At 62.4% G+C, this 13,465-nt stretch overlaps 2 protein-coding genes across 2 annotated transcripts; one reads left to right on the top strand and one right to left on the bottom strand.

Annotated features, from left to right (window-relative positions):
* Positions 1-715: 715 nt before the first annotated feature.
* GDPGP1 (GDP-D-glucose phosphorylase 1) lies at positions 716-5,981 on the bottom strand. Its single transcript, XM_084642212.1, has 2 exons — positions 4,200-5,981; positions 716-3,398 (listed from the first exon to the last, which is right to left on the bottom strand). The coding sequence occupies exon 2, from the start codon at positions 3,345-3,347 to the stop codon at positions 2,139-2,141; it is 1,209 nt and encodes a 402-aa protein (XP_084498338.1). The 5' UTR covers positions 3,348-3,398; positions 4,200-5,981; the 3' UTR covers positions 716-2,138.
* Positions 5,982-6,368: 387 nt separating this feature from the next.
* On the top strand, positions 6,369-13,465 carry CIB1 (calcium and integrin binding 1; the record flags this gene model as incomplete). The annotated part of the gene is made up of 7 exons (XM_084642224.1): positions 6,369-6,560; positions 8,013-8,047; positions 9,649-9,751; positions 10,199-10,352; positions 10,723-10,841; positions 10,954-11,042; positions 12,124-13,465. The coding sequence occupies 7 exons, from the start codon at positions 6,369-6,371 to the stop codon at positions 12,143-12,145; spliced, it is 714 nt and encodes a 237-aa protein (XP_084498350.1). The 3' UTR covers positions 12,146-13,465.

Below are 13,465 nucleotides of genomic sequence, written 5' to 3'. Positions count from 1 at the left end.
CTGGGGCGAGCACCGCGGCCCCCTGGAGGCCGCCCCGAGACGGGCCCGTTTCCTGGGGCGTGAGCGGCCGAGGGCTGCCGCCCGCTCGGCCCCAGGCAGGCGGTGGCGGGAGGGCGCGGCGCGGCGCGGGCGGACGGGGGTGGCCGCGGCCCGCGAGACCCTCGGGGCGAGCCTCGGGGCGGCCCGTCGCCAGCGGCTCCGTCGTTCCGCGGGCGGCGCCCCGGCGGCGAACACCGTTCTCTGAGCACAAGCCTCGGCGGCCACAGCTCGGGTCCCGGCTGCAGGCCCTTGGGCGTTGCCGCTCCTGAGGGCTGAGCGGTGCCCGCTGATCCTTGTGCCTAGCGACTGTCCGGTTTGGCCAGCGCGCGAGGCAGAGGGGCAGGGCTGGCCCGCGATGGCCTGTATCAACAAACCAGTCGGAGAACACTTCACTCTCTCTGGTCGCTCCAGTACAGCCCTAAAAGTCGCAATATTACAACAAAAAAACTTCAGAAACAGACTCCAAGGAGAGACTGCTGAACTGGCATTAATTTGCAAACTGGATACAATTAACTTAGGCTTGAATAGAGACTGGGAGCGGATGGGTCATTACACAAACTAAAACTATTTCCCCTCCTGCTGTTCCTGGCACTTTCTTGTCAACTGCTGGAAATGGCCCACCTTGATTATCACTACAAAAGGTCCGGTCCCGTATCCCCCCGCCCCCCCCCCCAACCGCTCTTCTGCTGGTAATAGTTCACCTTAATGACAGGTTTCAGGGTAACCTTAAGTGATCACTCTCTTGTTACAGTGTGTATGGTAACACCCATTGTTTCATGTTCTCTGTGTATATAAATCTCCCCACTGTATTTTCCACTGAATGCATCTGATGAAGTGAGCTGTAGCTCACGAAAGCTTATGCTCAAATAAATTGGTTAGTCTCTAAGGCGCCACACCAGGAGTCCTTGCACCAATTTAAATGTCAGTAATAGCCTAAGCCCCACCACCCGGGACTGACAGCCAGAACAGTCTGCTGTAAGCAGTCCAGTGTCTACACGGACACTGCATCAACATAACTATATTGACTGAAGTGCTACGTCACTCGTGGAGGTGGAGTTATTAGGTCGTGTACTTGGCGACTTACATCGGTGGGAGAATGGCTGTAGTGTAGACTCTGACAGAGTTAGGTGGACATAAGCTGCCTTACTACAACCTAAGTCTGCAGTGTAGACCAGGCCTTAGCTTTCAAGTGAAAGGCTGATTCTACCAGCTGCTTGCCCCACACGTTCCCTCGGGCCCTCAGGGCTAACATGGAGTCCCTTAAACTCCTTTCTGTCATAAAGATTCTGCAGTCAGATTAGCTGCCAGTTCTGCCAATGACATAGAAACCGGAGTAGCCTTCTGTCCCCAAACTGTAGAGTCCAGCCCCATCTCTCTGAGCTGGGGGGCTCTGCAGGGTTAGGGTAGACTCCAGGCCCATCTCTCTGAGCTGGGGGGCCCTGCGGGGCTACCTATCTATGGTGTTTTTAGGGTGCCTGTCATGGTGGCACTGGAATAAAGCATCTAAGCACTGAAATAAAATGATAGGCTATGATTGGTACATGCTGGAAGCTCCTCTGTGGAATAGAAAGAGGCCCCTGGGACGCAGGCACATTCTGATCAAACTGGCCCTTTTCCATGTGCTAGTGGAAAGAAAGCAGACAGGAGCTGCGTGATGCTGCGGTATTTCCAAAGGTGGGGGCTGATTGGTTGTATTCTCCAGAAACAAGCCCAGAGTTCAATCATTAACGAGATCAGGAACTTGGGGGTCACCCCCCCCGCTTTATCTCCCACTCCCAGCACACTGCAGAGCCCCACCTAAACTCACATGGGGCAAGTAAGGTTAAGGACAAAGCCCGCCATAGAGATCTTTCTTCCTTTCTTGCCAATGATGATACAACAGGCCAGTCAGCGTCCCAGAGGATCCAGTCTGCCGTGCCCGCAGGGAGAGGGGCAGTGGTTCAAACAGCATGGTTGCCTCCACGTTGGATCCTGGAGGCAAATCCACAGTCACTCCCTGCTCCCCGACTGCCCCAATGAATGATTCTATAGCAGTTACAAAATACGCAAGAGTGAGACTTGAAAAGCGTGACACCATGTGCAATGCAGAGCCCGTGTGGTTACTCTGTGAGAAGTGTCACCAACTGGCCTCGGAGCTGTGACAGCTGTGGCTCAGGGAGGAGGTATCTCTGGATGATGTGAATGGCTGCTGTCTCTGTAAGGCTCTGGAAGTCCTGGGCAGTTTTGATGGGCAAGTGCCCAGCCAGCTCACAAAGTGCCACATTAAATGCAGCTTCCTCTTTGGTCCCAAAGCAGGACCTCCTGGCCCAGATGAGCACCCGGATTCCAGAGCGGGTCTCTGAGTGGGTTGGCTCCCCAGGAGCAGTTCCCCGGGTCACAAACACGTTGTGTGCAATCTCTTTATCCACCAGGTAGTCAGTGACTCGGCAGACGTTGTGTGCCAGGGCCTCCAGGCCCTCCCCTTCACTGTAGAACAGGAACCCTGGGGCTGGGACTCCCCGCAGGAAGTGGAAGTTGAGTGTGGAGCACAGGAGTTCGCCTGGGGCTGTCTCAATCAGGAGCTCCCAATCCAGGTAAAATCCGTGTAAGTGCAAGTGGTTGACCGAGGCAAAGGCTCCGAGGCTGTTAAACCCAACACGGAAGCCTGGGTGGGCACTGAGAAGAACCGACTCCAGCCCAAACTGGAGCAGCTCCTGGGTGAGAATCTGAGGCAGGCAGAGAGCGGGGTCTGGAATAAAGAGCACATGTCCAAACTCCAAGGGGCTGACGTTAATCACCACTAGGATGCAGTCAAGTGTCCCTGGGAGTTTGGAGTCTGGCGGGCCCCCTTGGAACTGAGAGCACCCCCTGCTGGGATGGTGGGGAGTAGGGCCCCTGACCATATGGAAGAGGATTTCCCCTGGTTTGATCTTATTGAAGTGGAATTGCTGGGGGTCGAATTTCTGCCTGATACTCTGGATGTCCTGTGGCCTCCTCCTCTCCAGACCTCTCTGGATGTTCAGCTGGGCCACAAACCGGACATTCCCAGGCAAGATACGGGTCTGCAGCTCCCCCAGGTGGTACCTGAACAAACCCAGCTTCATCTTTTCCTCCCAGCTGGACTGCAAAGCTCTGTCAAAACGAGACATGGTGTGGCTTGCTGGCCCCTCTGACCTGCTTCTCCACCACCCAACCCCACACAGAACAAAATCCTCTTCACCATAAACAAAGTCCTCCCCACAGGACACTGTACGGCGCTCTGGCTGCTCCTGGGAGGGCAACCCCAATGTTTCATGGAGGACTTGGCTGGCACCCAGGTACGCTGCCATGGTAGAGGAGTAGCAGCACCTGCTCAGGCAGCATGTCCAGCTGATCTGAAACTAGAGGAACCAGATAGAAAGTGTGAAAATCGGGACAGGAGGTGTCTATAGAAGGCATCTATAGAAGAAAAAGCCCTGAATATCAGGACTCTCCCTATAAAATCAAGACATCTGGTCACCCTATCTGAAACAGAGAATGGAATAACCAGGGGCAGTTATGAGGACATGGATCAAGGGGGTCTCAGGCAAACAGCTTCCCCCATCCTGAGAAAGAAAGAAAGAAAGTTTGCCCTGACCCACTCCCTTCCCGGGGGACATAAATCCTAAAGCAGCTGCTAAGCACTGGCTTTCAGTTTCTCTCCCTCCACCTACTCCTCCCCCTCCCCCGCAGATTTCCCGGTGAGCAGTGGGGCAGATGAGGCAGGATCCTGCAGCTTCCGGGCCATCTCAGAGCGCCTCCTGGAGCAAGCCCCACAGGAAAAGGCTGCACAACTCTAGCCGAGCCTGGAGACCACCCGCCCAGGCTGGTTGGCCGTAGGGTTCTCAGCCGCGCTGGAGGCCCCTCTCCTCTGCCTCTGGGCCTGACTCTCCTGCACCAAGAGCGTGCTCCCGCGCTGCAGGACAGGGGCTGTGAGACGCGCAGGGAGAGGCCAGGAGCACGGTGGTGCAGGGGCCAGGACGGTAGAGGAGTGTAAGGGAGCCTGACCCCAGTGATCCAGGAGGCGCCCGTGTGGACGCGGGCAGTACCGGCAATGTACACGTCTGCAGGCGTGTGCACACACGTGCTAACACTTACAGACCGTTCCTGCCTCTCCTCGCTGAAACCCAGCCCACCACCACCTCTCCCGGGCTGAAACTCACCGCCGGGCGGGTCTCCCTCTCCCAGCGGCCCGGCCCGCCGCTTCACCCGCAGCCAGCAGCGGCTCAGGCTCCTCCTGTCGCCGCCCGCTAGCAAGGAAGCTCGTTTCCTGCGGCTCGGGCCCTGCGGAGCCGCCCGCCGCCCGGCTGCAGCCTGGGCTCTCCGGGCAGCGCCGCGCCGCGCCAGGCTGCTGCGGCGGACACTGAGCGGCGGGCCCCGGTTTGCCCGCAGATCCCTGGGCTCCGCGGCGGAGCGGCTCCGGGCGGGCGGGGCGATGTCTCGGCTGCCGGGCGGGATCCAAGGCTCGGGCCGGCCGAGGAGAGGCTGGAGCTGGCTCTGCAGCGGCGGGATTGGCGGTTGGAGCGACTCCCGCTGCGGCTCCTGGGCTCTGCGTCCCTGGGAGGAGGGAGAGGGGGCCGGGCCTGGCGGAGCTGCGGGGAGCTGCGGGGAATGGCTCCTGGCAGCCAGGCCACGCGGGTGCAGAACGGGGTAGAAATTGTGTTTAACTCCAGCGGTTTGCCTCGGGGGGGGTTGGTCCAGAATCTCCCCGCACCCCCCAGCGGGCAGCGCCCGGCACACGGAGAACAGCCCCCGGCGCCGCCCGGCACGCGGAGAACAGCGCCCGGCGCTGCAGGTCCCGGCGCCGCCCGGCACGCGGAGAACAGCGCCCGGCGCTGCAGGTCCCGGCGCCGCCCGGCACACGGCGCGCTCTGTGCTGGTGTTATTCGTACTCTGTACACAGTGCTCACAACGTGGCAGGTACCGTGTTTCCCACCTCACCCCGCGCACGGGGCCTGGCTCCCGGGCTGGGGGTCAGTGCGGAGCAGAGCGAGCGGCTGCGGCACCCAGAACAAGCCTGCGTTGGGAAGGGACCCAGAGGGTTTTGCCAACTTCACACATGGCAGAGCAGGGGTCACGTCACCCACCACTGACAGCTGATGGGCGTGGGGCAGCAGTGTTCAGTGGGAGGGGGACACAGCTCCCAGCATGCCCCGCTCTGGGGGTGGTGTCACGGAGTCCCCGGGCGATGCTCTGGAACGGCTCCCCATGAAGCCAGGCAGGACTCTGGGGGAGTCTCCTCTCGGCGAGCAGCCTGTCTGCAGGACACACAGCTCACCCGGCTTCCACCTTCCCGGGTCTGACCTCGGAGCCTCCAGCCTCCTCTGCCCCTCCGGGCGCTTCCCACAGCGAGTCCGCTCAGGCGGGGTCCTGGGGAAGCCAGAGGGTCCTGCCCCCCAACTCCGCAGTCGGACGAGACTCTCAGCCAGCCAGTAACACAGAAGGTTTATTAGACGACAGGAACATGGTCTAAAACAGAGTTTGTAGGTGCAGAGAACAGGGCCCCTCAGTGGGGTCCATTTTGGGGGGCAGTGAGCCAGACAACCCCGTCTGCCCTTCACTCCATGTCCCCCTCCAGCCCCTCCTCCTCTGGGCTTTGTGCCTTTCCCGGGCCAGGAGGTCACCTGATTCCTTTGTTCTCCAGCCCTTTAGCTCTCACCTTGCAGGGGGGAAGGGCCCAGGCCATCAGTTGCCAGGAAACAGGGTGTCGGCCATTCTCTGTGTCCAGACCCCTGCACACACCTGCCCTCTAGGGCTCTGCAAGGATCATACACCCTTACCCCACCCCCTAGATACTTAAGAACTGCCTAGGGGAAACTGAGGCACCCCCACACTATTCAGAGGAAACATTAAGAACAGTCCCATTTTGTCACAGGGGGACACGCAGCTCCCAGCATGCTCTGCTCTGGGTGGGGGGGGACACACAGCTCCCAGCATGCCCTGCGCTGGAGGGGGGGGACACAGCTCCCAGCATGCTCTGTGCTGGGGGGGGGACACACAGCTCCCGGCATGCCCCACTGTGGGGGGGACACACAGCTCCCAGCATGCCCCGCGCTGGGGGGGGGGAATGACACACAGCTCCCATCATACCCTGCTCTGGGGGGGACAACACACAGCTCCCAGCATGCCCTGCCCTGGGGGGGGGACGACACACAGCTCCCGGCATGCCCCGCTCTGGGGGGGGGGACGACACACAGCTCCCAGCATGCCCCGCGTTGGGGGGGGGAATGAAACACAGCTCCCGGCATGCCCTGCTCTGTGGGGGGGGGAATGACACACAGCTCCCGGCATGCCCCGCTCTGTGGGGGGGGGAATGACACACAGCTCCCGGCATGCCCCGCGCCGGGAGGCGGCGGCCCGTGGGGGGCGTTGCCGTGGGGCGGTGTCCTGGAGACGGAGACTTGCGGCGGGGCGGCCGGAAGCGGAGGGGCGAAGGGCCCGGCCGGAGTCGCGGAAGTTGGTCCGGGGCCGCCATGGGGGGCTCGGCCAGTCAGCTGCCGCGGGACCTGCTGGACGAGTACCAGGTACCCCCGGGCCGGGCCCCTCCCCCCACCCCCTCCCTCGGCCGGGCCGGGCCCCTCCCCCCCAACCCGAGCGCGCCCCCCCCCGGCCGGGCCGGGCCCCTCCCCCCACCCCCTCCCTCGGCCGGGCCCTTCCCCCCCAACCCGAGCGCGCCCCCCCCCGGCCGGGCCGGGCCCCTCCCCCCACCCCCTCCCTCGGCTGGGCCCCTCCCCCCCAACCCGAGCGCGCCCCCCCCGGCCGGGCCGGGCCCCTCCCCCCACCCCCTCCCTCGGCCGGGCCGGGCCCCTCCCCCCCCAACCCGAGCGCGCCCCCCCAACCCTCTGGGCCGGGCCCTCCCCCCCCAACCCGAGCGCGCCCCCCCCCGGCCGGGCCGGGCCCTTCCCCCCACCCCCTCCCTCGGCCGGGCCGGGCCCTTCCCCCCACCCCGAGCGCGCCCCCCCCCCGGGCCGGGCCCCTCCCCCCTCCCTCGGCCGGGCCGGGCCCCTCCCCCCCAACCCGAGCGCGCCCCCCCCCCCGGCCGGGCCGGGCCCTTCCCCCAACCCTCCGGGCCGGGCCCTTCCCCCCCAACCCGAGCGCGCCCCCCCCGGCCGGCCCGGGCCCTTCCCCCCACCCACCCGAGCGCGCCCCCCCAACCCTCGGGGCCGGGCCCTTCCCCCCACCCCCTCCCTCGGCCGGGCCGGGCCCTTCCCCCCACCCCCTCCCTCGGCCGGGCCGGGCCCTTCCCCCCACCCCCTCCCTCGGCCGGGCCGGGCCCTTCCCCCCACCCCCTCCCTCGGCCGGGCCGGGCCCTTCCCCCCACCCCCTCCCTCGGCCGGGCCGGGCCCTTCCCCCCACCCCCTCCCTCGGCCGGGCCGGGCCCTTCCCCCCACCCCCTCCCTCGGCCGGGCCGGGCCCTTCCCCCCACCCCCTCCCTCGGCCGGGCCGGGCCCTTCCCCCCACCCCCTCCCTCGGCCGGGCCGGGCCCCTCCCCCCCAACCCGAGCGCGCCCCCCTGGGCCGGGCCCCTCCCCCCACCCCCTCCCTCGGCCGGGCCCTTCCCCCCCAACCCGAGCGCGCCCCCCCACCGGCCGGGCCGGGCCCTTCCCCCCCTCGAGCGCCCCCACCCACCCGAGCGTGCCTCCCCCTCCATCTGGCCTGGCTCCCCCCAGCCTGGGCTCCCCCCTGCGCTTCCCCAGCAGCACTGCGGGCCCTGCTCGCTCTGCTGCCTCCTCCGCCCAGGGGCGCCTGGCCTGGCCCCTCCTTGCTGCTGAGCTCAGCAGCTCTGGGACCCCCCCAGTAGGGCTCTGGGACCCCCCCAGTAGGGCTCTGGGACCCCCCCAGTAGGGCTCTGGGACCCCCCCAGTAGGGCTCTGGGCCGAGCTGCCTGCGACCCCCAGGCTGGTGCCGAGAGCCCCCCCTCAGCTGAGGTGCCCTGGCAGACGTGCAGGGTTAACTTTCCTCTTTTCTCTTTCCCAGGAGCTGACCTTTCTGACCAAGCAGGAGATCTTGCTGTAAGCACCCCTCGGGCTGACTTTCCTTCCCGGCCCCACAGACCGCTCAGAGGCTAGTGCTGAGCTGTGGGGCCAGGTCTATACACGAGGAGGCAGGCCAGATGCTGGCCCTTGGGGTAGCAGCCCCCAGCCCACGTGGGGAGGGGGAGAGTAATTGCAGGCAGAAGGTGCCAGAGCTCAGTGGGGAGGGGTCTGCGTGGAGCTGGACCCAGACGTGAGGTTGTTGCTCCTGGGCAGTGAGGGGCAGCAGCAGAGGCCTCCAAGAGCAGCCGGGCTCTCGGGCTGAGCACAGGCTAGATGGTCTCTGCTAGGTGACCTGTAGGGCCTGCCTGGCGGACAGTGGGAAGGTTAGACAAGAAACAGTTTCTGATTCAAACAATGCTGCCCTGCTGCTTCCCAGTATGGGGGCTGCTGCTCCTGGGGAGCCCTGGTGTTCATACGGCCCTAGAGTCAGAGTGGCCTGAACCTGCTTGTACGCTGATCCGCCCTGCTGCGCCCTGAGTGCAAGAGCCGGTGCAGGGGCACTTTATTCCTTTGCTCCAAGTTGCTGGGGTGTTGGCAGCTGTTGCATTGCACCCTGAAGTAGGTAGAGGTGGATATGGAAGCATGGCCTAGGGGTCAAGCATCCCAGCCCCTGGCGCTTGCAAAGCGGGAGGGGAGTGTGGTGCAGCAGTGGGCAGTGGCCAGGTAGCGCTTCCCTTCTGACCGGGAGCCTCTTCCTGCTCTTGCTCCCCGTCTCGGTATGTTTCCTGGCACAAGGGCACTTTGAACCTAGCCCTCTGTGCACTGGACTTTGCTTCAGGGTGTGGTGGCTTCTTGGTGTTTCTAGCCTGCTGCTCTCTGTGGCGTCTGGCTTTACTGGCTGCGCTGATGGGCTGCTTGAGGCGAAGCAGGAAAAATAAGATCTCCGGGCTGGGCCGTGTGTCAGCGTCTGCCCTACTGATACTATGATGCTGTAGCTGCAAATGTCCATGGGCTCTGCCCAGGGCCTTGTCTAATGCAGCTTTGCTGCGTGTGAAGCTGTTGGCATAAACTCAGCCTAGTCTGGTTGCCAGTGGCGCCCTGGCTGAGAGCGAGTCCTGCAATGTGGGCCAGGCCCAGACCGTTGGTCCTGCACGGGAGTCCTGTGTGGTGACATCTCTGCTGCGTCCCTTCCTGGCACCCACCCAGCCCTGTAACCTCTGCAGCTGCCTCAGACCTGAGAGTGGGAGAGCACGGCAGCCTGGCATAGGCTAGAGTCTGAGTGCCCCGCTGTGAAAGGACAGGAGTGGGGCAGGGGGTCACAGTGGGGTGTGTCTCGGAGCTGGCACAGGTGGAAGTGTGGATATTGCGGTGCCTGTAGAGGATAGAGAAGAGAGCTGGCCTGCCGGGGACTGATCAGCTAACACTGTTCCTCCTCCCTCACCCCTTGTTTGCGTCAGGGTGTTGTTTCTGGTGTAGCATGGGGAGCGTGCTCAGGGCTGGGGAATAGTCACCCGCTCCAGGCAGCTCTGGGGAAGAATTACCCCTCCACCCTGGCAGGGCTCCCAGCTGAGCTCAGCAGCCTCTGACCCAGACTGTTAGCAGCTCTGCCATGCTCTAATTGTTCTTGTCTCCCAAAGTGCCCACAAGAGATTCAGTGAGCTGCTGCCAAAGGAGGAGAGGGAGAGTATCCTGCTGAAAAGAGTCCCCAAGAGCAAGATCCTCACACTGCCTGAACTGAGGGTATGGTGCACACCCCCTGCTGCTTGGCCTCCCCCCGCTGCTTGGCCTCCCCCCACCCTGCCCTAGGAGGAACGAGGTCAGACCCTCTGATCTCTTGGTTCTGGGCCAAGACTTCGGTCCTGCCTGGGGGGCAGCTGCCATTTGTTTTGGGCGTGCTCTGCAATCAGGGAGGCGGTTCCAGTCACGGTGAGTTTGCTCCACTTCCCATTCCCTGCTGAGCTGCCAGGGCTGGGGGAAGAGGTGTCCTCAGCATGGTGCCAGCTTCTCAGGCCACCTGACGGCGGGGGGCTAACCAGGAGCAAATGGAGTTGCACAGGAAGTTCTAAGGGTCTCCACCCAGCCAGGGATTTTAAGACTGGAAGGGACCATTGTGATCATCTGCCTGCCCTGCCCCTACTGGGAAGCCCTGGTGCCTCACTCCAGTGTTGACTCCACATGTGTTGACAGGCAAACCCGTTCCAGGACCGGATCTGCCGGGTCTTCTCCACTGCAGAGGATGGGGATGGCAGCATGTCCTTCGAAGACTTCCTTGACCTGCTGAGCGTCTTCAGTGACTCAGCCACAGTGGAGATCAAATCCCACTATGCCTTCCGTATCTTCGGTAGAGATCAGCCAGGCCCCGGGGTGACTGCTCTGCTTCGCCGCCCCGGCTGTGCAGAGGGGGGCTTGGGGTGGCTGCTGCTCCCAGGGGTTGCTCTCATGGAGCGGGTCACTTCAGGAACCTGCTGTCCATGGATGACTTTGCCCAGCTGCAGTCTGAGGTGCTTGGAGCAGGTTGTGGTGTTAGCCAGTCCTACCCCAGCTCCACTGGGGAGGCTGCGAGGCCCCCAGGGCAAGCCTGAGGCCCAGCCAAGAACCCTTCTCTGGGAAACTCCTGCTTGGGAATCTCCTGTGTCGCTAGGCCATTGTCACGGAAACAGGATCTCATGGGCAAATGTCTCTGATGATAACCTGGACGTTTTCCCCCAAAGATTTTGATGACGATGGGATCCTGGACAGGAAGGACCTGGAGAAGCTGGTGAACTGCCTGACAGGGGAAGGAGATGAGACTAGGCTGAGTGAGTCAGAGATGGATCAGCTCATCCAGAACGTGAGTGCAACAAGCCTGGCATCTGTGGGGCTTGGCCTGAGGGCTCGCTGGACCTGCTGTGTGGGGCTGCTCACGCAGGCTTTGAGGGCTGGTGTTTCCCTTTCCCTGACAGATCCTGGAGGAGTCCGATATTGACAAGGATGGGACCATTAACCTCTCTGAGTTCCAGCATGTCATTTCTCGTTCACCGGACTTTGCCAGGTACCCGTGTCTCTGCTGCCTGCTGCAGTGTCTGACTGGAGAAAATCCAGCACTTGCTAGGCAGAGAAAGCTAGCCAGTGGGTAGAAGGGGGGGTTGCTTAACTCTCTGTGCGGAGTGGGCACAGATCTCTCAGCTGGTAGCAGGGCTAAAAGCGCAGACATGGACTTTTTACAGCAGCTCCTCGCTAGAACAGTGAAGAAACCTTTGCCCATCTCTAGCCCCGTCCACTGAGGCCTCGCAATGCACGGGGGACGCTTCCTAAAGTACCAAAGTCCTGGTTCAATGGGGCTGTGGCTCCTGACCCCTTCCTAGCAAGCTGTATCGTGGCAGCGCCCAGATGAGCCACTCATTTGTCTGGTCTCCAGCCCCTTCTACCGGGTGCTGTATGTAAGTGGAGAGCCAGTACCTGCCCCGAAGAGCTTGCAGACAGAACGCAGCTGGTGGAGTGGGAGGAAGGGCTCTTATCTCCATGCTGCCGGTGGGGCAGGGAGTGGGTGGGGCAGGGAGTGACTCGCCAGAGTCACACAGGGAGGCTGTAGCAGAGCTGGGAGTAGAATCCATGGCTCCAGATCCCAGGCCAGTCTCATTACCACCGGCCTGTCCTTCCTGCTTCACAACCAGAATGAGCACCGCCCGGCCACGGCAGGGCCTTCTCTTTTCACGGGGGGACGGAGGCACGGGATTTGCTTGTCCACAGTCACACCATGGCAGCAGGAGAACCCAGCTCTCCCATCTTCTAGTCCTGAGCCTCACGCACCAGACTGCCCTCCTGCCCCCCTTCCAGGGCTCATGCACCCCCTTCCTTGGCCACTTGACTCCTCTAGCTTGTTTCTTTGCTAGCTTGATGGGGGCTGTCTGACCATGCTCAGGATATCCAGGGTGCACCCCACTCAAGCCATTGGCAGGAGATGTCCAGAATCCTCTTTTAAATACCAGCTGCATTCTGCTTGGGTCTGCCATGTCCCCTTTGAGCTCAATGGTGCATACAGCCCTTCCCCTGCCACCGGGAGACGGTGCCCTCAGCGAGTAGCTCCCCTGTGGCTTAGCATGTGAGAATGGGCTGGTCACTGTCTCTTTCAGTTCCTTCAAGATCGTGCTGTGATGGCGCCATGTCCCTTCCAACGGAGGTGTCCTGTGGCTGGCTGTGCCCATGGTCTGTCCCTTCCTAGCCTGCTGCATGGCTCTGCACCATCTCTGCACAGTGTCTGGATCCTTCCCCCTCTGGCAAACAGATGCAATAATATTGGTGACTCCAGTACTGTGCTAGGAGTCCGGTGTCTTGGAGCACTCCTTCCATAGTGCCTTATGCAGGGCTCCACGGGACAAGGCCTCTCTTGCCCAGTGTGCTGTGCCTTCTGTGCTCTTCTTGGCCTGCAGGGGTAGGGTCACAGGGTCCTTAATGCAGCTGCCTTGTGCTTCAAACAAACTCCTGGCCCATGGAGGCTACAGGTCCCAGCCTGTCAAGCCATACCTGGATCAGAGCAGAGGCTGCTGGGATCAACATGGCACAAAGCATGCTGGGATTTTTGGTCTCCATGGGCTATATTTTCATGGGCTTACTCCTATGCAAACCAGGTGCAGTCCTCTGGGCCTACCCTGGACATCCTGAGCTGGAGAGGGGAACTCCTGCTAGGGGCCTGTGATAATCCAGGGCTCACCCTCCTGAGTCTCTCTTTGTGCCTTCCACTAGCAAACTGGCAGCTAGGACTCCAGCAAGGAGTCCTTTTGGATGCAGCGGGCCTGGCTGGCTCCCTGAGGCTGCCTCACATGGGCCAGGGGTCTGGCAAAGGAATGTAGCACAAGGGGCTTGTTTTACTATGCAATAATGTAACTGGCACCTTAAAACGCTGCAGTGCCGCAGCTTTGCCCACTTCCCAGCTCCCTCCTGCGGGACCATGCACAGCTTTCTGCTCAGCCAGAGTCGGGGCGGGCGCCTGGCAGGGCCTGGCACGGGCCACAGCAGTGACAGGACCACAGCTGAGAACTGACTTGTAAAGCTTCCACCTGTGCCACTCCCAGTCTGCCCTGCCCTGGGAGTCAGTGTGTCTGCTAGTGCCTACCTCCCTTCCTGAAGCAGCAGCTGATTCCTGTTGTCAGGCACCCTGGCCCTGGGTCCTTGCCCGGCTACTCAGGTGACGCAGGCCTGGGGAAGGCCATGGCTGTCAGGCAGGACGCTCCACTCTGTGGTCCCACCCTCTGGCTGCTACCTGATGCGGTGTTAGTGCCTAGCGGGGGAGCAGACTCAGGGTGTCTGTCTGTCTCTCTACCCTGTCTTACACGTGGTAAAGCAGCTGGCTGCCCCGTGCCGCTCTGCTGGGCGCTCCCCCACCATGGGGAGAGAGCCTGCAGTACTCTGCACTGGGCAGGGAGCTGCTCAGCCACGTAGGGAGAATGAATAAAGAGCTGGAGTCCTTACCCTTGG

Source organism: Lepidochelys olivacea (genome assembly GCF_965140295.1).
Source record: "Lepidochelys olivacea isolate rLepOli2 genome assembly, chromosome: 10".
Lineage (NCBI taxonomy): Eukaryota > Metazoa > Chordata > Testudines > Cheloniidae > Lepidochelys > Lepidochelys olivacea.
The sequence above is the reverse complement of the archived record's forward strand: the minus strand, read 5'-3'. Positions and strand labels throughout refer to the sequence as shown.